The sequence below is a fragment of the Cervus elaphus genome, chromosome 21 (assembly GCF_910594005.1).
Source record: "Cervus elaphus chromosome 21, mCerEla1.1, whole genome shotgun sequence".
NCBI classification, from domain to species: Eukaryota; Metazoa; Chordata; class Mammalia; order Artiodactyla; family Cervidae; genus Cervus; species Cervus elaphus.
Window position 1 is genome coordinate 39,279,933 of NC_057835.1, and position 25,276 is coordinate 39,305,208.

Sequence of the window (25,276 nt, forward strand, 5' to 3'; positions counted from 1 at the left end):
TCCACATTGCTTATTAAAAGTGAGCAAGGGGGCTTCCCTGGTGGCTCCATGGTAAAGAACCAGCCTGCCAATGCAGTAGACACAGGTTCAATCTCTGGTCCAGGAAGATCCCACATGCTGCAGAGCAACAAAGTCCATTCACCACAACTATTGAGCCTGTACTCTAGAGCCCAGGAGCCACAACTACTGAAGCCCTCACACCCTACAGCCCGTGATCAGCAATAAGAGAAACCACCACAAGGAGAAACCTGTGCACCGCAACTAGAGAGTAGCCCCTGCTCACTGCAACTAGAGAAAAAGACCAAGCAGCAATGAAGACCCAGCGCAGTCAAATATAATGTATAAATAAATAAATAATTTTTTAAATAAAGTGAGCAAGGGACTTCTCCCGTGGTCCAGTGGCTAAGACTCCATGCTCCCGACCCCATGCTCCTAATGCAGAGAACCCAGGTTCGATCCCTGGTCAGGATATTAGATCTCACATGACACATCTAAGAATTCACACGTGGCAATGAAAGATCCCACATGATGAACTAAGACCCAATGCAGTCAAAAAAAAAAAAAAAAAAAAAGTGAGCAATCCCATGTTCCTTACGATAGGGAAAATGTGAAGGGATTTTGCGCCAATTCTAAGTGGCAACATCATAGGCAGGTAGCACATCAGGCAATGGTATTTTAGAGAAGATTCATAAGCAGTCTTTTCAAGATAAGTTGATGTTCAAAGACCAGGGGTGATGACTGGATAGATACCTGAACAAGACCAGATCAGAGTCAAGGTCTGGATCAAAGTCATCAAAAATCAGATAAGGTTACCCATGTGGCAGGCAGAAACAAAGAAATTCAGCATGGCTGAGTTGGAGCGTCAGCAATTTAGATAGCTTCTGCCTAAAGCTAATGAATCAGTAGTCCACATAGTCAACTAATATGCATGCCTTGCCTAGTCTTGCTTTTTTTTCTTCCCTGGGGGTTTATAAGATCCCCTTTACAAAGATAAAACAAGTTGGTGTAAGGAGAGATCTGGAAGCCATGGAAGGTCTCCAGGTTTGGAGCCAAACCAGGCAACCAAGAATTTCAGCCTAAGCACTTGAGGCCTTCCAGGACTTAAGCAAATGAACTGACCCCTCTCTGCCTCTATCCTCCTAACTAAGACGTGGGACAGTGATGTCTATCTGTCGGGTTGTTGCGGGCGCTGAATGAGGTATGAAAGCACCTAGCTCAAAAGAGTTTTTGAATAGATGTTTCTCTCTTTCCTTTTCATGAGTAACCATTCAAACAACTTAGAAGATGTAGGCTTGTACTGAAACCCACATTCTTCAGTTAGAACAAGTGAGGCATTCCTTTGCCCAAGATCTCAGGCCCCATCCCAGCCCTATTGTATCAAAAACTCATGATCAGGAATCAGAAACCCAGCAACCTGTGTTTTACCACGCTTTCTGGCTAATTCTGCTGCATGCTGGATTTTGAAAACTATGATATTAGCATAAATCAGGTCAGTAACTCACAATGTACAGCAGGTCTAGAGCTCACAAACCTCAGGAAAACAGATCATATAGAATACAGTCTCATATTTTCCTCCCCAGATTCACTTGGTGTTGGCAATGCTTTACTTTCAGCCATGCAGGGTTGGCCCCAACTAGAGTCCATATCACAGTGGTACCTAAGTCCTCAATTGGGAGATTAGTGATTTCCCAAATTCTTTCTCCTCTCAGATTATTAATTCGATTATATATCTTTATCAGGTTTGAGAAATAAATGTAGAACTCATCACCTCCCTGTTGTACTCAAGCCAGTTTTTTTTCCCCCCATAAACAGGAAGAGATTTTTTTTTCCAGTTTTATTGAAACATAATTCACATGTCAGGAAGATCCCCTGGAGAAGGGAATGGCAATCCATTCCAGTATTCTTACCTGGGGAATTCCATGGACAGAGGACCTTGGTGGGCTACAGTCCATGGAGTCAGGTAGAGTCAGATACAACTGAACACCTAACAAGCATTGTATAAGCTTAAGATATACAACATAATGATTTGCTCTTTGTCTAAATAGTGAAGTGATTACCACAGTAAGACTAGTTAACATCATCACCATATCTTGTTAAACTATTTTTTTCTTGTAATGAGAACCTTTAACAACTATTCTCTTGGCAACTTTCAAATATACATTACAGTATTGTTAACTCTAGTCATTGTCTTACACAACATGAAGCCAATTCTTAGTGGGCACTATCACCACACCTTCCCTTCTTCCCAACTGTATTTAGTCGCTGAATATCAAACTGGCCACTCGGTAACTTGGGATGCTTTCAGCCATTGTGAAACCTTGTTGTTGTTTAGTTGCTAAGTCTTGTCTGACTCTGCAACTCTATAGACTGTAGCCCACCAGGCTCCTCTATCCATGGGATTTCCCAGGCAACCATACTGGAATGGGTTGCCATTTCCTTAGCATCTCAAAAATAGTCCTGACTTTCAACCACAGCAGCCTGGAGAACAAGCTTCCAAGTGACCTTGATAGTTCAGCCTGGGGATTATCAGGAGCAGGGTCAGTCTATAATTTCTGACTCCCACGACCCAGCCCCACCCCTCCTCTGTGCCCAGTCCTGCAGGCCCTGTGTTGGGTGCTGCCTCACTATAGGACTTTGAGATGATTCCCCAGCAAGTATCTGTCACGCTTTGGATGAACTGCATACCTGCTTCCTCTCCACCATTGCCTTTTTCCACAGAAAAGAAAGACAAAATACAGCCTTGAGCTTGTTGAAACACATGCATTTACAAATGAGCTTCTTTCAACAATGCCCAAGGAGATTTGGAAAACAAAACCAGCTCTTTCTCTGTTTTATACACAGTGCCCACCAAAGGATAAGCATTGTTCTGTCAAGGTTCAACACTTGCTAGAGTGATCACTGGAACCTTCAGGGAAGAGATTGTGTTTATAATGAGAAGAAAATGGATTAATCAAAGCTCTAGCCTTCAGCTGTCAGCACTAGAATACAATATGTCAATTGGAGTATGAGGTAGCTTTGACAAGAATACCATCTTCCTTGCTTTAGTCAATCCTACTTGGGGCCAGCTGATTTAAGCAATGATTTTTCTCTGCAGCAGATGAATGCATACCAACAAAATCCATTAGCTATGAAAGTCGTGGCATTGATTTTAGAATAAAATGTTGTTTCAAAAGAAGGAAATCATATTCTAATATCTCTACTGCTGACAGCCTGTACCAACCTCGGGAGAGGTCTATTTCAACAAAGCAGTGTGGGTTGTGGGAAGACAGTGTTGGGAGAGAGGCGATCCTGTCCACTTTGCCTCCAGGTCTCAGTAGCGCTGTCCTGAGTCCTGAATTATCTGTTGGACTGTTGATGATGAGGCAGGACACCTACTGGTTTGGGCCATTGTGTTTAGTTTTAAATTGCCTATGTTTCCTCCAGGTTGAGAAAATACACAGTAGTAATCACAGAGTACTTCTACTCAGTTCCTGTCTGCTCTTTATGTAGCATATTGTGCTCATGTGCTCAGTTGCTCAGTTTTGTCTGACTCTTTACAACCCCATGGAATGTAGCCTTCCAGGCTCCTCTGTCCATAGGATTTTTCCAGGCAAGAGTACTGGAGTGGGCTGCCATTTCCTCCTCCCAAGCCAGGGGATCTTCCCAACCCAGGGCTCAAACTTGAGTCTCCTGAGTCTCCTACATTAGCGGACAGATTCTTTCCCATGGAGTCACCTGGGAAACCCGTAGCTTATATTAGGACAGTACTTTTGGAAATTTATCAAGGGGAAAGTGAACACTAACCACTTAGTTTGCTTTTGGTGCTTTCCTGCTGGACAGAATAATAAAACAGAGTCAGTATCTATTCTGGGAAAATCCCTCTCTAAGATGCACTATGAAAAATTCCCTATCGGGGAATGACAGGGTGGCTCCCCTCCCCAGCACAGAGTCTGAACTAACTATGGAAAATACCCCAAAGGGGAAGACATTTACCCGTTAGTGCAATTTAGCTGGCAAAGTTTATAAACCCAACAGCTCCCAGTTAGGGAATATCCCAAGAATCTCTAAAGCAGAAAGAGACTCACATAACTCTGTAAATTGAGGGGAAGTATGTGTCTAGTCACCAGCCAATGTTGTTTACACTGTGGGAAATGATGGCTCAAACCTCCACTGGTTATTGTCCCTGACAGGCAGCCCAGCCTCTGCCATCAGAGGGACTGTTATCAGGAATTGGTTGTTGACAGCTGTGTTCCATTGGGTGATAATTGTGGGGAAGAGTACCTGAACTTGTGAAACCTTCAGATGAAATTATCTGATTTCCATTTGTGTGCTGTGCTGCTAAATTTGCCTTGAGTTTCATCACCTTTGTACTCTCTGACACACTTTATTAAATCAGCTGTAATGGCAAGCTCTCTGCTGGTTTCAGTCAATCTGTATTATGCTCATATATAAAGAGGATATTTCCTTTCTAACCAGTGTGAGAATGAGTGCGTGCTAAGTCACTTCAGTCGTGTCCAACTCTTTGAGACCCTGTGGACTGTAACCCACCAGGCTACTCTGACTATGGAATTCTCCAGGCAAGAATACTGGAATGGGTTGCCATGCCCTCCTCCAGGGGATCTGCCCAGCCCAGGGATCAAACTCAAATCTCTTGCTTCTCCTACATTGACAGGTGGGTTCTTTACCACTAGTACACCTGAGAAGCCCAATGTGAGAATAAGGAAAATAAAGTGAAATCGCTCAGTCATGTGCCACTCTTTGCGACCCCGTGGACTGTAGGCCACCAGGCTCCTCCATCCGTGGGATTTCTCAGGCAAGAATACTGGAGTGGGTTGCCATTTCCTTCTCCAGGGGATCTTCCTGACCTAGGGATCGAACCCAGGTCTCCCACATTGCAGGCAGACGCTTTAACCTCTGAGCCACCAGGGAAGCCCAATGTAAGAATAGTCATACCCAAATCTTCTTCAACTTTAACCTCCTTCTGCCTCAGAGATATCATAGTTCCAGTTGTGCATGTGTGTCATTAGCCTTTCTGAGGGTCAGAATAAGTTTAATGGGAAATAGTTCATTTCAAGATAACCTTGGGCCTCTATCTGTGGAGTTGAGATGAGCACAGACAAGCTGATTATTATATAATCAATCATACTAATTAGTATATTTTAAATGCATGTGTGATTAAGGCCGCACTTTATCTTAGTGGCTCTCAATCTTGAGAGTATATCAGAATCACCTTGGAGGGTTTGTTGACATAGACTGCTGGGCCCCTTTCCAGAGTCGGTACTTCTCCCGGTCAACGGTCGTTGTTGCTGCTGTTCAGTCGCTCAGTCATGTCCGAGTCTTTGTGACTCCATGGACTGCAGCACACCAGGCTTCCCCGTCCTTCACAATCTCCAGGAGTTTTCTTAGACTCATGTCCATTGAGTCAGTGATGCCATCCAACCATCTCATCCTCCGTCATCCCCTTCTCCTTTTGCATTCAGTCTTTACCAGCATCAGGGGCTTTTCCAGTGAGTCAGTTCTTCTCATCAAGTGGCCAAAATACTGGAGCTTCAGCTTCAGCATCAGTTCTTCCAGTGAATATCCAGGGCTTATTTCCTTTAGATCAGGGGTGGGGCCCCCAAATTTAAAAATCTAACACGTTCCAAGGTGAAGCTGGTCATTGCTGATATGGAACTCCACCTTGTAAGAAGGATTTTAAAGTTCCAATTTATGGTATAAGTTAATTGGCCAGATGTTTTCCTCCTTCATTCTTAAAGCTGCTTCTTGAAATATGGTCTAAGGACCACATACATTAGAATTTGTTGGGATGCTTGTGAATAATGAGTGGGACCTGTCCCAGACTTCTGAATAAGAGGCCCAGCATGATGGACAAGCTTCCTGGGACATACCAAGAAACATACCCCACAGCAGCGACTCTCAGCCTCAGATCCAAATCAGAATCACTCAAATAGCATTAAGAACACGGGCTTTTGGTTTCTGATTACCAAGATTGTGATCCAGTTGATTTAAGTGTTAATGAGAATGTGAAGAAAAGGGAACCCTCATGTACTATTGAGAATGAGAATGTATATTGGTGCAGTCACTATGGAGAATCACTACGGAAAACAGTGTGGAGGTTCCCTAAAAGTAAAAATAGACTTACCATATGATCCAGCAGTTCCACTCCTGGGCATGTATCTAGAAAAGAGGAAAACTCTTTAATTTGAAAAGATAAATGCAACCCAATGTTCATAGCAGCAACTATTTACAATAGCCAAGACGTGAAAGCAACATAAATATCTATTGACAGATGAATGGATAAAGAAGATATGGTGTGTGTGCATATATATATATATGATATATACAGAAATCATATATAGATATATCAGAATATTACTCAGCCACAACAAAAGAATATCATCATTTCAGCAACATGGATGGACCTAGAGATTATACTAAGTAAAGTAAGCCAGACAGAGAAAGACAAATATCATATGTATCACTTATACATGGAGTCCAAAAAATACTATAAATGAAGTTATTTACAAAACAGAAACAGGCTCACAGACATTGAAAACAAATTTATGGTTACCCGAGGGGAAAGGAGGGGAGGGATAAATTAGGAGTATAGGATTAACAGTTACACACCACTACATGTAAATAAACAACTAAGATTTTCTGTACAGCACAGGTAACTGTATTCCTATAATAGAGAAGAATCTGAAAAAGAATATGTATATAGGTGTATGTGTGTGTATATATATACATATATATATGTTTGTGATCATGTTAACTTTGCTGTTAAAGGAGGGAAGTCTAAAGTGCTGTTACTTATTAAACAGAGCAAGAAAATGTTCCTAAATGTCATGAGAAATAAATAAAATCTTCACAATCAGTGGGAAGGGAAGTAGCAGAGCAGTCTTGTATTAGAGCCGAGTCATTTGACTGAATTTAAACCCCGTGTCTGTTGTCACTCACCAGCTGTGTGATCTTGGGCAAGTTAGTTTCTGAAGCCTTAGCTCTTTGACCTGTAAAATCTGGATAATAATAGCACCTACCTCATAAAGCCATTGTGGGGATTACATGGGATAATCCGTGGAAAAGGCTTTGCTAGCCCACACAAATTAAGAGCTCAATCAATGATCTCTGTCATCGTTACAAGGGCCAGAGAGATTTCTTGTTTCACTTCAGGAATCGATAGAGAGGCAGTCCACTGAAAAGGATCATGTGTATTCAATGTGCGTAAAAGCTTCTGAACTCAGTCCTTGGCCAAACCACATAGTGACGCGCGTTCTCTTTAAACAACATGCATTAACTTCTGAAGAAATTGTACTCTTTTTAAACCCATCCAAATGATATTTTTAAAACGTTCCATTGTGATGGGAACTCAGCTACATGTGTTTAAGCCGATTTGTGCCTTGTTGTAGGAAAAGGCTCCCAGTTACTGGCTGGGACATGACCAGAACCAGCTTCAGCTGAAGTCGGTGGTTTCTCCAGAAAAGTCATCTGAGACTGCAATTACTACACAGGAAATGGACAGGGCTGTGTAATTAAGGAAAGAATGCATCACTAAAAAGTTATGATGATAAAAAGGGGGAAGAGGATATGTAATTAACCTTTCCAACAGTTAACACCAGTAGTTACCTAAGCCTCTTTTCGCAGAACTGCTCATTTGAAAAACATCCAGTTTTGCTGTGGCATGTTCTTAAATATTTAATTTACCTACCTGCACATAAAAGTGATTTCCTCTCTTTATATTTTTTTATTGTTGTTGTTGAGCTCTAGAGTCCTGCTTTTCACCCCATCAACCTTCAAGATTATATTTTATTAAGTGACTTTTAAAGGAGCTGATTTTTCCCTGGATTATCTAAATATAAACTACTATCTGATAAGTATGAATTATGGGGAGGTCAGACTAATGTTTTTGTATTGTTGAAGGATGAGTGTGAGATGGGGAATTTATATTCTCTGATGGCCAGGTCTCAGTGAGGGGGTGCTAGGACAGGCCAGGCAAGGACAGAGACCAGAAAGACCTAGGGGTTAGAGTTAGGGTCAGGATTAGGGCAAAGGCAAGGAGAGTGTGGTTGGAAGATTTGGTGTGAAGGAAGTCTAGCTATGGGCAAAAGTCTGGGTGTTTCAAGAGTGGACAGTGACTGCAGCCATGAAATGAAAAGACGCTTGCTCCTTGGAAGGAAAGCTATGACAAACCTAGAGCTTATTAAAAAGCAGAGACATCACTTTGCTGGCAAAGTCAAAACCATGGTTTTAAGAGCCTAGAGAGCAGACCATTTTATAGAATATATTAAAGAGAAAGTCCAGGCCCTGAAATCTGAGAGGTAAGCATGTTAATCCAATCATTACAGTCTTCAGGAAGGCCCAGGAGCAGAAAATGAAACAGATAAGTAGTTGGCATCAGGAAGACCCTATGACAAGCTACAGAATTGAACCCAGAGGACTAGAATGCAGGATCAGGATTTCAGTCCCCGAAGGTCTCAGACAAATGTGAAGACCCCAGGCAGAACATCAGTCAGGAAATCAGAGGAGGAACTCAAGGACATGGGATAAGAAAAGGAGGAAAGAGCCAGACCCTGGAGTTCAAGGGCTAAGCACACTAAGTTGCAAGGCTGATATCACTAAGTTACTGGCTAGAGCACCCTGACTGAACCAGCGTTAGTATAAGTAACGACTTGCATACTTAGCAACCTGCCCAAATCTAGGGCAGGTTGCACCTATAGGTGGGAGTTAAGTCAGGGTTTCTTAGCCTTGGCACTATGACCTTTTGGTCCACTGTTGATCCTTTGTTGTGGGAGCTGTTCTGGGCACTGTAGGATGTATAGCAACATCCTTGGCCTCTAACCATTAACATCCTATCATGACTATCAAGTCAAAGTGAAATGCAGAAAATTTAAGAGATCTTCCTGGGTCAGGAAAATCCCATGGCGAAGGGAATGGCAACCCACTCTGGTATTCTTGCCTGGAGAATCCCATGAACAGAGGAGCCTGGCAGACTATGGTCCATGGGGTTGCAGAGAGTCAAAAAAGACTGAAGTGACTTAGCATGCACGTACACATGCCTATCAAAAATATATCCAGCCATTGCTAAGTATGCAAGTCTTTACTTATACTAAATATTAGCATTAGCAATAATAGCAATAATTTTAAAATTACCAAGGGCTTTTTGTACGCTCTTGTACAAAGGGCTTTTACAGCATTTCTCATGAAATCCTTTATAGCTGTATGAGATTATTACTGTTACTATACCCATTTGATAGGTAAGGAAACTGAGGCATGAAAAATATCTTGCCTGAGATCAGTCACAGGTACAGTGGGTCAGCAGTTTAGCCCAGGCAGTCTGACTGCAAAGACTGCACTCATCATAATTGTACCATTCTGACCATTTTTTCTTGTAGGTAAACCAAAGGAGTTATATATGAACTATTTCTGCAGTCTTACTTTTAGCTCTTTTTTTCATAATCATTTTATCTTCTATCATTATAGTTATGTATATAAAAATCATTAATGTGGCCTCGGGAACGGCGTCGCGATGTGGTTCGAGGTTCTCCCCGGGATCGCTGTCATGGGCGTGTGCTTGTTCATCCCGGGAATGGCCACCGCGCGCATCCACAGGTTCAGTAACGGGGGCAAGGAAAAAAGGATTGCCCATTATTCATATCAGTGGTATATGATGGAAAGAGATAGGCGTGTCTCTGGAGTAAACCGTTACTATGTGTCAAAGGGTTTGGAGAACATTGATTAAGGAAACGTTTTCCTGGTTGATGAAGAACAACTCAGTCATGCTCTTCTATCCCTGCTAGTAGATTATGCGGCATATTGTGTAGCATGCATTGTATTTTGTAGTGTATAATAAAAATAAAAAATCAAAAAAAAAATCATTAATGTATACAGACAGCATTATGACTAAAACTAATAGTACTGTATTGCATATTTGAGAGTTGCTAAGAGTAAATCTTAAAAAGTTCTCATCACAAGAAAAAATATTGTAACTATGTATGTTGACAGATGCTAACTAGACTTATTATGGCCATCATTTCACAATATATACAAATATAGAATCATTCTATTGTACACCTGAAACTAATATGCTATATATCAATTATATCTCAATAAGAAGGTTATATTGAACATATAAATAAGAACATTCTCATGCCCTAGTCTAAATTTATATTTCCCTGGAGTTATACTTGGCAGTGAGGGCAAAAACAAACTACAAATATAATAATGTGAGATATTAATAACAATGTCTACTATTAATTCACTCCAGTGCATCCTATATAGAGACCCGTTACTATTAATTCACTCCAGTGGGTCCTATATAGAGACCCGCTGAAATTCTTCATGACTGTAACTCAGGAAATCCCCTCTCTGAGGGGCTCTAGAGGCAGACAGCAACCCAAACCTGGTTTGCACTGGAAAGAGAGCTGCAGCCCATTAACAGTTGATCAAGCAGAAACATTTAAGCAGCTGAGAGCACCACGTGGGTAAGGTGTCAAGAAACCAGAGATGCCAGCTCACCCCTAATGCTGACACCAAGGTAGGGATCACACCTCACTTCCTGTCTTGAGCCCAAGATTACAAGCTCCCGGTGGCAGGGGGCTCTTCACCTGACCTTGACTTCTGTCCCCATGGGGCAGAGCAGGGACCAGGAAGATGGTCAGCCCTTCCCTGCCTGGACTGGGCCTCTCATAGCCTCCCTTTCCTCCCTGAAACAGTCCTCCAAGGACTGGCCCCAGCCAGCAAACGGAGGTGGTGGTGGGCCCCCGAAGAGAAGGGGAATGTAGGCAGTGTCAAAAGGCACTCAAATTCCAATGTTTAAAAGTACTGTGCCTAGAGAATAAAACCAGATTGTGGCCCCGGGCTGCCAGTTTTTGACCTCTGTTAGAGCCTCCCATACTGAGAAGGCTCGAGGGATTCCTTCAGAATAGGAACAGTTTGACCTAACAGGAACCGTGGCTCTCACTTCAGTCACGAGACATATGCATGTATTTTTAAACGCATGTTCTTTATTCTCTCTTTAAGTAAATAGATATTTAAAAAACACAGATGCGTGACTCTACTATGTGACTCACAGTAAACAATCCAATGGCAACGCCCCTCAGCCTTGGAGCAAAAGCAAAAAACCACTTGCCCCCTTCCACCCTTTTATGAACAAGTCGGTGGGGGGTGGGGGGAAGGGCAAGTGTATGAATGAGCTTTTCAAAAATGACCTGTAGGTAAGAACAGCTAGGTACGCCTCCTTTTACACTACAGAATCCCAGGCTATGCCCTTCTTTTAAAAACCATTTAATTATTTCCTATGTTTTTGAAAACACATGGCCCTTTTTTCACCCTTCTGTCCTTATTTATATATGTTTGGCTTGTGTGGGCATTGGAATCTCAAGAGGATGTTATCAACTCCACTGGTGAATGTTTTTGGCTTTTTCAATGTAAGATTCCCAGTTCACAGCACCTTATTTGTGTTTCTCTGATGCTGCTAATGGGATCCTGTCCAAACATCTGCGGGGTGAGGACTTGGGGGCTGAGCCTGAGGGAGATGACTCTAATGTGGCTGAGGACGGGTCCTGGGGTGATGATGGTGACATACAGTTCAGAAATCAACATGCAGTAATCCAGCTCTGTAAATCACATCCAGATCATGGCCGCGGTTAAAGACCTGCCGGTCTTTAAGACCTCTTAAGGGTGGAAGGGCCCTCTGCCATCTGCCCAGCCCCCTGGGCAACCTTGGACCTGAGCTTCACATCTTCAGTTGGATAATGAGAGGGAGTTGAATGGCTTCTGGGGTTTCTTCCAGCTTTAACATTCCATGACTCTATGATTAGTTGTTTGTGTTACCAAACAAAACTTGGGTGTGCTCACCCTGGAGCAGTAACTAACCAAACTATTGACACAGGGTGGTAGAGAAGGAAAACTGCAACATTTACTGCAGGGTGCCCAGCAAGGAGTCTAGGGAAGCTAGTGCTCAAAAGACTCTAACTCTGTGACAGATTTCAACAAAGCTTTTTTTTTTTTTTCTTTTCATTTTTTAAAAGTATTTATTTATTTGTTTGTTTGACTTTGCCAGGTCTTTGTTGCAGCACTCAGGATCTTCAGTCTTCAGTTGCATCATGCAATTCTTAGTTGCGGTATGTGGGATCTAGTTTCCTGACCAGGGATCAAACCCAAGCGCCCTACATTGGGAGCATGGAGTCTTAGCCACTGGAACACCAGAGAAGTCCCTCAGCAAAGTATTTTTAAAGTCCAGGTGAGGGAGGGGGTCACAGGGCATGTGGTCAGCTCATGCACAGTTCTCTGATTGGTTGATGGCAAGGTAACAGGGGTTGGGACTTCCCTGGTGGCTCAGTGGTAAAGAATCCACCTGCCAATGCAAAAGATGCAAGTTTGATCCCTGGCCCAGGAAGATCCCCTGGAAGAGGAAATGGCAACCCACTCCAGTGGGAAAACCCCAGGAACAGAAGAGACTGTTGGGCTACAGTCCATGGTGTCACAAAAAATCAGACATGACTTAGCTACTGAATAGCAATATGGGTTAACGTCATAAGTCCTTAGATGCCAGTAGGTCTGGGGACTCCATGCTCGTGGTCATCAAGTAGCTAATTTCTTCCATGTGGTGGTGGTTTTAGCATCTGTGACTTCAGAGAGGAGTGAAAGCAGAGGATATTGGGGAGGTCTCTGTCCTGAGAGGACTTCCCTGGTGCCTCAGACCGTAAAGCGTCTGCCTATAATGCAGGGGACCTGGGTTCAATCCCTGGGTTGGGAAGATCTCCTGGAGAAAGAAATGGCAACCCACTCCAGTATTCTTGCCTGGAAAATCCCATGGACAAAGGAACCTGGTAGGCTACAGTCCATGGGGTTGCAAACAGTCGGACATGACTGAGCAACTTCACTTTCACTTTCTTTCTGTCCTGAGGAGGGATACCTGCTTGGTTACATTTGATCTAAATCCGTGTGTGCTTTAAATGACCCCAGAAAATTCATAGGAAATGTAGAAATCATCTTAAAAAGAAGACGAATTCCTATATTTAATGAAATCTTTATCACATTGGAACATTATTAGTTAATTAAAGTAGCATCTCCTCTCTCCCTCTGTTTGTAGTACGCTGTTGTACCAATGAATCAAGTGCCTAGGGGCAAAATAGTTAGTGCTATATAAACATAAGCTCAACAGACTGCTGCATAATATCCTATTTGTTGTCATTTGAGCAAAGTGCTACTAAGTCATTTTCTGAACCCGTTTAATGTGGCCCTTGGCAAATGAGAGGCTGAAGCTCCCCTCTTGAGGGGATGTATGGTGGGGGATGACTATCTCTTGACCTCTTTGGAATTGGAAATGATGGAGATTATGAGAGGTTTGAGCTGTGATGACTCAGCAGGCTAAATCATGCAGGGCAGCCCCCTGGGGCAGGAAGTTGGTGGCCCATGCAGTCAATGTGTCTTCTTAGAAAAGTCATTCACATTTAGTGTGTCCTGATCCTCAGTATATAAAATTGGTCTTATAAAAAACATTGTCACAGATACTTCAAGATGATTGGCCAGAGATAACGCAGAAAACCGCTCCCATCTAAGCAAGCTAAGCCGCCTCCTTACAGCGCCCAACTCACTTCAAGTTTGCCCAAGTGCTTCTTCCACATGTATTCTGCTTCTAATAAACACTGCTTCTATTTAAAATTATATATATATTATCCCAGTTAATTCTTGCCACCATGTTTTTGTTGAAAAATTTCTAGAATCCCAGATTTTTAAAAGGTGGTAAATGAATACACCATATGGTTGTATTAGAAATACTTTTTAAAATGTTGTGTATGTGTGTATGCACACACACAAGCATGTGTGCATGCATGCATGCTTAAAATACCTGCTTTTTCCTTCATATTCAGGTTCAGTAGTCAGAGTAGAAAAAAGAGGAGATAGACTGTAAGCTATTACATATTGAATGGATAAACAACAAGGTCCTACTATGTAGCACAGGCAACTATATTCAATATCCTGAGATATTGATATATATATTGCTTGATTTTAAGGCAAAAAAATAATATATGCAGCTCTTCCAAACAGTTGGCTGGTACAGTCCTTTCAGAGTTTATATATCCATTGATTTGTTATTGAGCATGTAATTTGCTACTTCTTCCGAAGATAATTACAATAACCTTCATTTGAAGTCTTTCCCTATGTTAAAAATCCTGTCATTTCAGACATCTTAAATAAAGTGGGGCTTTCCCCCCACCTATTTTCTTTTCTTTAGCACAGGATATCAGAAGTGCTACTGTTTCCATGCTTTGTACTTATAAACTAACATTAGACTAAAAATGTACTGTCTGAAATAGCATCTGTGAGAGTTAATAGCTCTTGTGGGTGGGCCGTATGATAACTGTACCATCGCTCACTGTGTGATATTTATAATTATTACTGTCTCCTTTCTAGCCAACAGTTATATGGCTTAGTTCTCCAACTATGAAAACAAAAATGAGTTTTCACACAGAGGTATTATTGTTTTTACAGTCCTGGAAAATGAAGATTTATGAAAAGAAACTAATTTCCATTTGGCCTCTGGCTTCCTACCAGTCTTTTAGGTTCAACTATGTTACCTCACCACTCTTGAAGGAGGGTGAGCATGCACATCCCTTTGTTTGAGGGAAATTCAGTGGTGGCTAGATTCAGCCTCTCCTTTCTCTAGGAATCATTTAGATTCAGTATAGTTCAAAATAACAAAGTAAACTATTAGAATCCCAACCCAACTTTGTGGCCTTATTTCCTACTGGGTCACTCCAAAAGCCAAGCATAGAGTTTGGCTGACATCTTCCCTTTTAAGCATAGCTGCCAGTGCTACCTGCAGAGCAGGTGATGGTAAGAAGCCAGGTAGTACCCAACAGCCAATTATAAGTAGTTGGATCGCTGAGCTCCATGGTGGTTCCCTCTGCCCCAGTCAGCGAGTACACAAACTGCTGGAAGATCTCCAACACTCACTTGGCTTGTGGCTCTGTCACAGCCTGGCTTATTGCTTTCCAAGTGGAAGTCAATCAAGGCTTTGGCACACAGGAGGCTCAAGAAGAGAAAGATGGGCTTTATTCTCAGCCTGCAAAGCAAAGGATAATGCGTTAGCATCACTCCTCTATTCCACAGTCCTCTGTTAAAGGAAGGCGTGTGTGCTAAGTTGCTTCAGCCATGTCTGACTCTGTGCAACACTATGGACTGTAGCCCACCAGCCTACTCTGTCCATGGGATTTTCCAGGCAAGAATGCTGGAGTGAGTTGCTATGCCCTCCTCCAGAGGATCTGCCCAGCCCAGAGATCGAACCCACATCTCTTACGTCTCCTGCATTGGCAAGTGGGGTTCTTTACCACTAGCGCCACCTGGGAAGCCCCTAAAGGAAAGCAGTGATCTCTAGTTGAAAGATAATGTTTTCAACTCCCCCTTGTGCTGACAACAGGCTTCCCTGGTGGGTCAGACGGTAAAGAAGCTGCCTGCAATGCAGGAGACCTGTGTTCGATCCCTGGGTTGGGAAGACCCCCTGGAGAAGGGAATGTCTACCCAGCCCAAAATTATTGCCTGCAGAATCCCATGGACAGAGGAGCCTGGCAGGCTACAGTCCATGGGGTTGCAAAGAGTTCGACACAACTGAATGACTAACACTTTTGCTTTTCAATGCTGACTACAGGAACAAAGGCTAAAATTCCAGCCACGCACACATCTGCACACAGAACAGCTTGAACATAGAATGTTCCCATTTCTTGGGGTGAATAGGTGGGCAAGCTGACTTCTTTATTTCAGGCTGAACTAAAACCAGATTCCTTCCTGCCCAGAGTCTCTCCAGCCGCAAAATGCCTGGTGCCTGAGCTCTTGTCCCCAACAGGGGACAAGAAAAAGAAAGTTTCAAAATACACTTGACATGGTGCTCCAGTTGTGATCCCATTCATTTTCATTTACCCTTTCCCAGAATTCAGTCCGTAGATTTGATTTGAAAGTCCTCAATGAATTTTATGGATCTTAGAAAAATTTTACCATCTGGCTGTAGAGCTCTTCTTTTTAAAAGCAACTTGACAGTTTCCGAATATAAAATGACAGATAAATGGAGAAAAGATGCCAGATCAGAACATGTGAAACAGCGCTGACTGAATGATATAGAGGGTGAGTCAAGCCAAGTAGTTCCTTCTCGGCTCAGCACAAAATTGAATATATGAGAGCTGTATAAAAATGGACTGCCACTTCCCAGTGACCCAGTATTTCAATATCCTCCACTACTTTTCAGGATTATGAGTTTAGTCTGAGAATATTATTGAGATTTATCTAGTGCCCTTCCTCCAATTACTATGCATGATACTTGAGAGCGAGAAGGGACCCACCCATTTATTCTGAGCAGTTACTATGGATAAAGCTGCTGTGTCACTATAAATCAGAGTCCCTCCATCTGAAATGTTATTTAATAGTGTCCAAAGCTGTAAGTGGAATCTAGTGGTTGAAATTCAGAGCCAGAAGCCGAATACTCTGTGTTCACCTCTCAGCCCAGACATTGTGACTTTATTCTACAACATCTGACCATCTCTGTGCTCAGAGAGAATTGAGAATAGGAGGTAACTTTGACAAATAAAGATCAATATATCTGTAAGATCCTGATGCTGAAATCATTTAATTTTAAATTATAGGGTTAATGTATGTTTCCCATCTCACTTTGTGTTATTTTCACCTATTTCTTTTATAAAATGACAACAGACATCATTTAGCTACTGAAAAATGTTAGTATTCTCAAGTAGAAAGAGATGTGTAGATCTGAAGCATTCAAGACCAAAGAGCTTCCCAAACTTGGGACCAGATTTTAAACCTGTTTCAATGTCTGACTTAATTATTTCAAGTCATTAAGAAATTCTTTCCAGTCAAAACTACAACGAGATCCCACCTCACACCAGTCAGAATGGCCATTATTACAAAATCTATAGATAATAAATACCGGAAAGGGTGTGAAGAAAAGGAAATCCTCCTACACTGTTGGTGAGAATGTAAATTGGTACCGTCATTGTGGAGAACAGTGTGGGGGTTCCTTAAAAAGGAAAAATAGAGTTACCATGTGATCCTATAATCTCATTCCTAGGCATATATCTGAAGAACACTCTAATTTGTAAAGATATATGCATCCCAATGTTCACAGAAGCACTATTTACAATAGACAAGACATTGAAGCAACCTAAATGTCCATCAACAGGTGAATGGATAAAGCAGATGTGAGGGTGTGTGTGTGTGTGTGTGTGTGTGTGTGTGTGTGTGTGTGTGTGTGTGTGATGGAATATTACTCAGCCATAAAAAAGAATAAAATAATGCTATTTGCACAACATGGATGGACCTAGAGACTATCATACTAAGTGAAGTAAGTCAGACAGAGAAAGACAAATATCATATGATAGCACATATGTGGAATCTAAAAAACTGATACAAATGAACTTATTTGTGAAACAGAAATAGACTCACAGACATAGAAAACAAATTTATGGTGGCCAGCAGGGATAGTAGGCGGGACAGGGAGGAGATAAATTAGGAGGTGGAGATTAACATATACACACTACTATGTATAAAATAGATTAAAAAGCAAAGACCTACTGTATAGCACAAGAAATTATACTCAGTATCTTATAATAACCTATAATGGAAAAGAATCTAAAAAGAATATATACATATGTATGTATAGCTGAATCACTTTGCTATACACTTCAAACTATCATGACATTGTAAATTAACTAGATTTCAATTTTTTTTTTTAATTCTCTTTTCAGACTAAAGTTTCTTATTATCACTGTGTTTAAATCACATTAGAAAAGTCTACCCTTTCTAAGCAGCACATTGGTATAAGATGTGAAGAAGTTCTTGATTACATATGTCAGTTCTGTGTGTCAGCTCCTCATATGTTACTAAGAATTCCAGGGCTATCGATTTAATTATTCAGAATTGATTAAAGATGAGACAGTGTACAAGGAATGCCTTGTTGTATCGTTTTGGTTATCTAAACCTCTACAGTCCATGGGGTTGCAAAGAGTCAGACACGACTGAGCAACTAAGCACATAGGCAAACCTCTGCAAAGACCCCAAGCCAGAAGTGCTTTGTTATTATTAAGACCCCATGCTATTATGGCCATCCTTTTTAGTCATCCATCCTAAGTGGCTCTTCTCATCCACTTTTTCTGGATAACTCCTGAGTAAGACCCACTTCACTCAAGTTATTTTTTCAATATACATCTTGCTGGCTGGGGTTGAAATTCAAGTTGAAGTTCAATTTCATATTGAAAATTTTCTGTTGACCAAGGCAAAAGATTTTGAAGAGAGTATTCGGTGTTCATTTAAGTTTTTTCCCCTCTGGGTCTTTCATTAATTTTTCTGCTTTACATTTGACCTTACTTTAAGAATCTTTTAAGCAGTTGTTTTCATTACAGCACAAGAAAGAGAATGTTTTTACTGTGCATAAGAATGGTCATGGATTCAAAGCTAATTAGAGTTGTAAGAAGCCTTAATATTTACCTTCTGCAACACCATCTGATGTGTGTGTCTACTCTGCAATATAGATACGTCTGATGTCATGTCTTACAGAACTCTTTCCTGTGACAGTTCTAAGCACTTTACAAACATTTTAAAGGGATCCATTTGCCCCCATTTTACAAAATAATCAAGTTACCTCATTGCTAGTCTCTTATAAGAAATCTTAGCTTCTGCTTTCCACCCCTCCCCCATCATTTATGTCCCACACAGCAACCACTGTGACCATTTTAGGCCATAAATTCCTGCCCTCCTAACAGTGATTTCCTGTGAAAGCCAGCCTCTTACCCTGGGCTGCAAGGTCCTGCAAGACTGACCTTGGGCTCACTCTCCAAACTCATCTCTCCTCTTCTCACTGTTCTTCAGACAAATCACTCATCTCTCAGGTCCTTGCACATTCAGGTTTACTCCTACCTCAAAACCTTTGTGACTGATGGTCTCTCTTTTTTTTAATTTTTTTTTATTTTTTATTAGTTGGAGGCTAATTACTTCACAACATTTCAGTGGGTTTTGTCATACATTGATATGAATCAGCCATAGAGTTACACGCATTCCTCTGCTAGGAATTCTCTTTCAAAGTTGTCCAAGGAAATCCCTTGATCATCATGGTTCAATGTCACCTCCTCAAAGAGGCTCTTGCTGTCCCACTGTCTAAAGAGGCCTGCCCATGCCACATCCCCTAACCCTCTGTCCCATTCATCTTGTTTGTTTTCTTCACAGTATCAGAAGGTATAGATGTGAACTCCTAAGAGCAAAGACCTACCTCTTGTTCACTGCTGTATGTCATGCACATAGCAGTTTCGCCAAATGAGAAGTTATGGTCCAAGATTTTTATAAAACTTGCTTCCAGTCACACCACAAGTAGGAACAGACTCATGTTTCTATGAGTATACCATAGTACTTCTGATTCCACGGCCTCGCCTAAATGCTGTCCTTTCCCTCTTATTGTTGTTCAGTTGCTAAGTTGTGTTCAACTCTTTGCAACCCCATGGACTGCAGCACACCAGACTTCTCTGTCCTCCACTATCCCCCAGAGTTTCCTCAAACTCATGTCTGTTGAGTCGGTGATATCATCCATCTCATCCTCTGTTGCTACATTCTCCTCCTTCCCTCAGTCTTTCCCAGCATCAGGATCTTTTCCAGTGAGTCAGCTCTTCCCATCAGGTGGCCAAAGTATTGGAGCTTCATCTTCAGCATCAGTCCTTCCAATGAGTTCTATGCATATTGTGTGCTAAGTTGTGTCAATTGTATCCAACTCTTTGCGACGTGGACTATAGCCCACTAGGCTCTTCTGTCCATGGAATTCTCCAGGCAAGAATACTGGAGTGAGTTGCCATGTCTTCCTCCAGGGGATCTTCCTGACCCAGGGATCAAACCCATGTCTCTTATGTCTCTTGCCTTGGCAGGTGAGTTCTTTACCACGAGCGCCACCTGGGAAGCCTTCCAATGAGTTCTAACATCCTTTAAAATGAGTCCAGCTGCCCGACATTTTGAAAGCCAGCCCTACCTCCTTAGGCTGGTTATGCAACCAATGCTAAGCATTCCGTATGCTCCCTGTAGTCTCTACCATTGTACTCACCACATTGTTTTATAATTATTGATTTTGTTGCCAGGGAGTTTCAGAAGACCAAGATCTACTGTAGGGGAGGGACTGTTTAATTCATCTTAGTGTTTAATTCATCTTAAGTTCCTAGCCCAGAGCATGCCACTAAGCATGTGTCCAGTTCAGGTTTGCTGAAGGAGACGAGAATCTTAAACATTTGATTGTGTTTGACTGTGTCATCAAAATACATTGTGAGTTCTATGGATGGAAACCACCAGTATTTTAGTCCATATTTTATTACTTACAATTATTTAGTTAGGCTTTCAGAGTTTAAAAAAACAAACAAAAAAAACCCCGCTACAATCCAATGTCACTCCATTTAAACTGCTTTCAACAGGGAAATGTGACTTGCTGCAGCAATTTTAAAAATAACCTGAGGATTTCTAGGGATAATTTAAATCCATAGATAATCTCCAAACCTTATTGTAGAAATTAATTACCCTGAATATTTTATCAAAGCGGCTAACCAGTGAGGAACTATATTGTTAAGCATTTAATTTCCTTACATTTCTCTTCCTAACAAAAATACGTGGGAGAAAAGGAGAGGGGAAAGAAAGGAATTATAAACAGCCCACATACTGGATAATGAGCTTCTGAATAATTGAGAACTGCCTAAATTTGTGTTAGTCATTTTTTGCTTTTGCCTAGGACTGTCAAGTCCATCCTGGGGGTGATGAGAGGCACTAGGGAAATAATAAAATATCCAGTGCTCCTTTTTCTCCATTTTCAGGGAAGAAAATACCATTAATCCAGTTAACAATTCAGATAAAACCAGAAAAAAACATTGGCTTGAGTTTCACCATGTTTTATTGAAAGAAGTTTTATGTCCTAAGGGAGGACAGTAGCATTTAATCAGGTATTTTTCTAACATTCTGTTTTATGTGATTAGATACCTGCCATGAATAATAAATCATTTGTTTTACTGGTCCATTTCCAAAATTTCTGGTATATTGTCTCCTCAGGTAAAGGAACTTTGTCTCCATAACCTGTTTTCCTCTGATAATGATTTCAACAGCTCATGGAACTTAATGTAGAAGATATAACTATTGAGCACCTACTGTGTGTCAGCCATGTCATTAAGTGCCAGAGGAGACACAAAATGGGGTTTAAATTTAATGAGACCTTTCCCCACAACCAGCATATTGAAAAGGGCAATGCCGTTTTTAAATTCATAAGTATTTCTGTATGAAAATGTGACTTGCAGACACAAAAAGGTCACTAGTTTTCTGCAGAATTAGAGTTGTTCATAATTAAATGTGAAGGAGGAAAAAAAACCTGAAAACAAGCAAAAAAAAGCCAGGAGGCGTTATTCAGATCTTTACAATTAGTATGCTCATGTTTATCTACTTACAAAATCAGAAGTTATACTAGTGATTTTCATGTCAAACTATTATAAACACAAAAACAATATTATAGTCTGATTTGACATAGCTGTATCATTCAAAATATATACAGTCATCTCTGATGATACACAGCGCGTGACACTTACCAATATAAATTGTTCGCTATACAGATGGAAGCCATTCATATATATGCACATAGATATCTATTTCATTACTAATAATTACTTATACATTTCATTACTAATAATTACTTAGAGTTTAAAAAATCATTTTGCTCATGAGTGCTTGTAATCCCTAAGGCATTTCATGACAAATCTATGATTAGATATAATTTTAGAATGACTAATATACAATACATAGCTTCTGGAAGGTTGTTCAGTGACTGGGACCCTCTGAAAAAGCATACCCCCATTTAAGAACGTCCCTAACACTTTACTCCTTGAGAAAATACCCCCTTCCCACTTGCCTGTGTAATCAGTCTTCAAAGAACAGTCCTAAAGCTCTGTGTGAGACTGCCTGCCACATGAGGTTTTCTGGAATGGCAGATTTTTTCGTGGGTAAACTCAGCCATGGCTCAGCTCAGAAGCTGTGAATTATCACCGAGCGCAGCCTTCTCCACTCTTCCTCTGTTGGATTCATTGGGCCGACTGTTTAATGTAATCAGACAATTCAGACGGGCTTCCTCAGGGCCAGAATAACTTAAGGATATCTTCTGGGGGCCTAGATTTGCTTCATTCTGAGCATCTAAAACTGATGATGTCTATCCCAAAATAAAAACCATCTTTAAGGAAATGGAATAAAAATAGGAGAGAATAACACTCAATCATTGGGAAAAAAAGGCTCTTAAAGAAGAACAGGCATCGCTTTTCCCATTTTTCTTCACCATGAGCACATCTCCAAGGGCTCAGGAATATAGTGTTTTATATAAATTCACAAGTGAAGGTGATAGGATATCATTGATTAAAGCTTATACTTTCTTGCTGAATGCTAGCATGTTCCACACTAAGTATTTGCTAACTATAAACAAACCCATTCCACTGATGAAGGACTCATCATTTGTGCCTCTAATTTTAATTAGAAAATGAGTCTTGGATTTCCCTGGTGGCCCAGTGGAAAATCTGCCTGCCAATGCAGGGGGCATGGGTTCAATCCCTGGTCCAGAAAGATCCCATGTGTCTCAGGACAACTAAGTCTGTGCACTGCAACTACTGAGCCCATGCTCTGGAGCCCATACTCCACAGCAAGAGAAGCCCACTGGCCACAACTAGAGAAAGCCCATGTGCAGCAATGAAGATGCAGCGCAGCCAAAAATAAAATAAAAAATGCCTCTTACTGATCCGAGAAGTAAACCATGAAATGATAGGTGCTTTGCCCAAGAACAGAAAGGCACTCCAAGAAAACACTGAGATTAAAATCTAGCATGGGGAGGGGAGTTAGACACTTAGTCGTGTCCAACTCTCTGCAACCCCATGGGCTGTAGCTCTGTCCATGGAATTCTCCAGGCAAGAATACCGGAGTGGGTTGCCATTCCCTTCTCCAGAGGATCTTCCCAACTCAGGGATCAAACCTGGATCTCCTGAATCGCAGGCAGATTCTTTACCGTCTGAACCAACAGGGAAGCTCAAAGTCTATCTTATGAAGCTTAAATAAATATGATACCATTTTTCAAACATGTCAGAGGTATGGGGGAATGCATATCACTCCAGCAGAAGCTCTCTTAATCTACTCCCTTAACCATGTAGCCAGATTAATCAAGCTTTCCATTCTCTTCTAACATAGACTGACTGGTCCCAGAGATACTGACCACTCAAGGCTAAGAAGATGCCTACTCACCTCCTCCTCCCTCGATACCCCTGGATCCATTTCTAAGAGTCTGTTGTATTTGCTTCCCAACCTGTTTATGCCATTTGAAATTACTGTACTTATGGGACTCAATTCAACAGTATCAGTTCAGCTGCTCAGTCTTGTCCAACTCTTTGCAACCCCATGAATCGCAGCACATCAGGCCTCCCTATCCCGGAGTTTACTCATGCCCATCGAGTCGGTGATGCCATCCAGCCATCTCATCCTCTGTCGTCCCCTTCTCCTCCTGCCCCAATCCCTCCCAGCATCAGGGTCTGTTCCAATGAGTCAGCTCTTCGCATGAGGTGGCCAAAGTATTGAAGTTTCAGCTTCAGCATCAGTCCTTCCCATGAACACCCAGGACTGATCTCCTTTAGGATGGACTGGTTGGATCTCCTTGCAGTCCAAGGGACTCTCAAGAGTCTCCTCCAACACCACAGCTCAAAAGCATCAATTTTTCGGCACTCAGCTTTCTTCACAGTCCAACTCTCACATCCGTACATGACCACTGGAAAAACCGTAGCCTTGACTAGACAGACCTTTGTTGGCAAAGTAATGTCTCTGCTTTTTAATATGCTATCTAGGTTGGTCATAACTTTCCTTCCAAGGAGTAAGCGTCTTTTAATTTCATGGCTGCAATCACCATCTGCAGTGATTTTGGAGCCCAAAAAAATAAAGTCTGCCACTGTTTCCCCATCTATTTGTCATGAAGTGATGGGACCAGATGCCATGATCTTAGTTTTCTGAATGTTGAGCTTTAAGCCAACTTTTTCACTCTCCTCTTTCACTTTCATCAAGGGGCTTTTTAGTTCCTCTTCACTTTCTGCCATAAGGGTGGTATCATCTGCATATCTGAGATTACTGATATTTCTCCCAGCAATCTTGATTCCAGCTTGTGCTTCTTCCAGCCCAGCGTTTCTCATGATGTACTCTTAAGCCTGTAAAATACAAGTACAGTGAAAATGGGTTGTTACTTTTATGAACACTAAAGTGAGTATTTTTGAATGATGTATGGATGATATTCCCCAGGGGCTCATTGGTAAAGAATCTGCCTGCCAGTGCAGGAACTGCAGCAGACACAGGTTCAATCCCTGTGAAGATCCACTGGAGGAGGAGATGGCAACCCGTGCAAGTATTCTTGCCTGGAAAATCCCATGGAGAGAGGAGCCTGGCCAGCTACACTCCGTGGGATCACAAAGAGTCAGACACAACTGAATGACTGAGCAGAGCGCAATGGCAGCTTTAAAAGATTGGAAAGAGGAGGAATATAAAAATTGAGAGAGATCGGCATACAAATTGCTTAGCATGGGTCTTTCACTCCACTTGGAAAGGATGAGAATGAGATTGTCATTGATGCACTTCAGAGTATGGTCTATGGAAGAAAGATAATGCAGAATACTAAGAGTCCATATCAAAGAAATGATCATCACCTTGTCTTTTCTTCTTCCCCACCCAGTAAAATATTGACAAATGAATATGCATTTTTTAATATTTTTTAAAATTAGAGAATAATTACTTTATAATATTGTGATGGTTTTTGCATACATCAACATGAATCAGCAGTAGGTATACATATGGCCCTTCCCTCTTGAAGCTCCCTTCCACCTTCCTCCCCATCCAACCTCTCTAGAGCACACACAGACATTATGCATATGCATTTATTCATTTTACATTAAACTGACATTTTAAGTTATGTATCAATATTATTTTTCTTACTAACTTTCTTACTTTAATTTTTTTATTAACCACTAACTACTATTCTTGCTCATGTCAGATAATTTGTTTTCCCTGTATAATGTGGTAGTTGAGCACCTAGGCTCTGAAGACAGGCATCCTGAATTCCAGAACTGACGCCTCTTGTCTGCATCTTTGCGCAAGTTGCTTAACTACTCTGATCTTCCATTCCCTCATTTGTAAAATGATGATAATAAACTAGTATCCACTTCTTAAATTTGTCAAAAGAATTTAATAAATAATGTTTATTAAGAACTTGGCATAGGGT

The 25,276-nt window shown here is 41.4% G+C and overlaps 2 protein-coding genes across 3 annotated transcripts in view; both read left to right on the forward strand.

Annotated features, from left to right (window-relative positions):
• Window positions 1-25,276, forward strand: part of KCNB2 (potassium voltage-gated channel subfamily B member 2) — a 440,387-nt gene that overhangs the window by 243,388 nt on the left and 171,723 nt on the right. The window lies entirely within an intron of this gene.
• Window positions 9,485-9,848, forward strand: LOC122679559 (NADH dehydrogenase [ubiquinone] 1 alpha subcomplex subunit 1). Its single transcript, XM_043880371.1, has one exon. It carries the CDS (start codon window positions 9,503-9,505, stop codon window positions 9,713-9,715), a length of 213 nt encoding a protein of 70 aa, XP_043736306.1. The 5' UTR covers window positions 9,485-9,502; the 3' UTR covers window positions 9,716-9,848.

Coding starts and splice junctions, on each gene's coding strand:
- LOC122679559 (XM_043880371.1), top strand. CDS start 9,503: ATGTGGTTCGAGGTTCTCCCCGGGATCGCTGTCATGGGCGTGTGCTTG.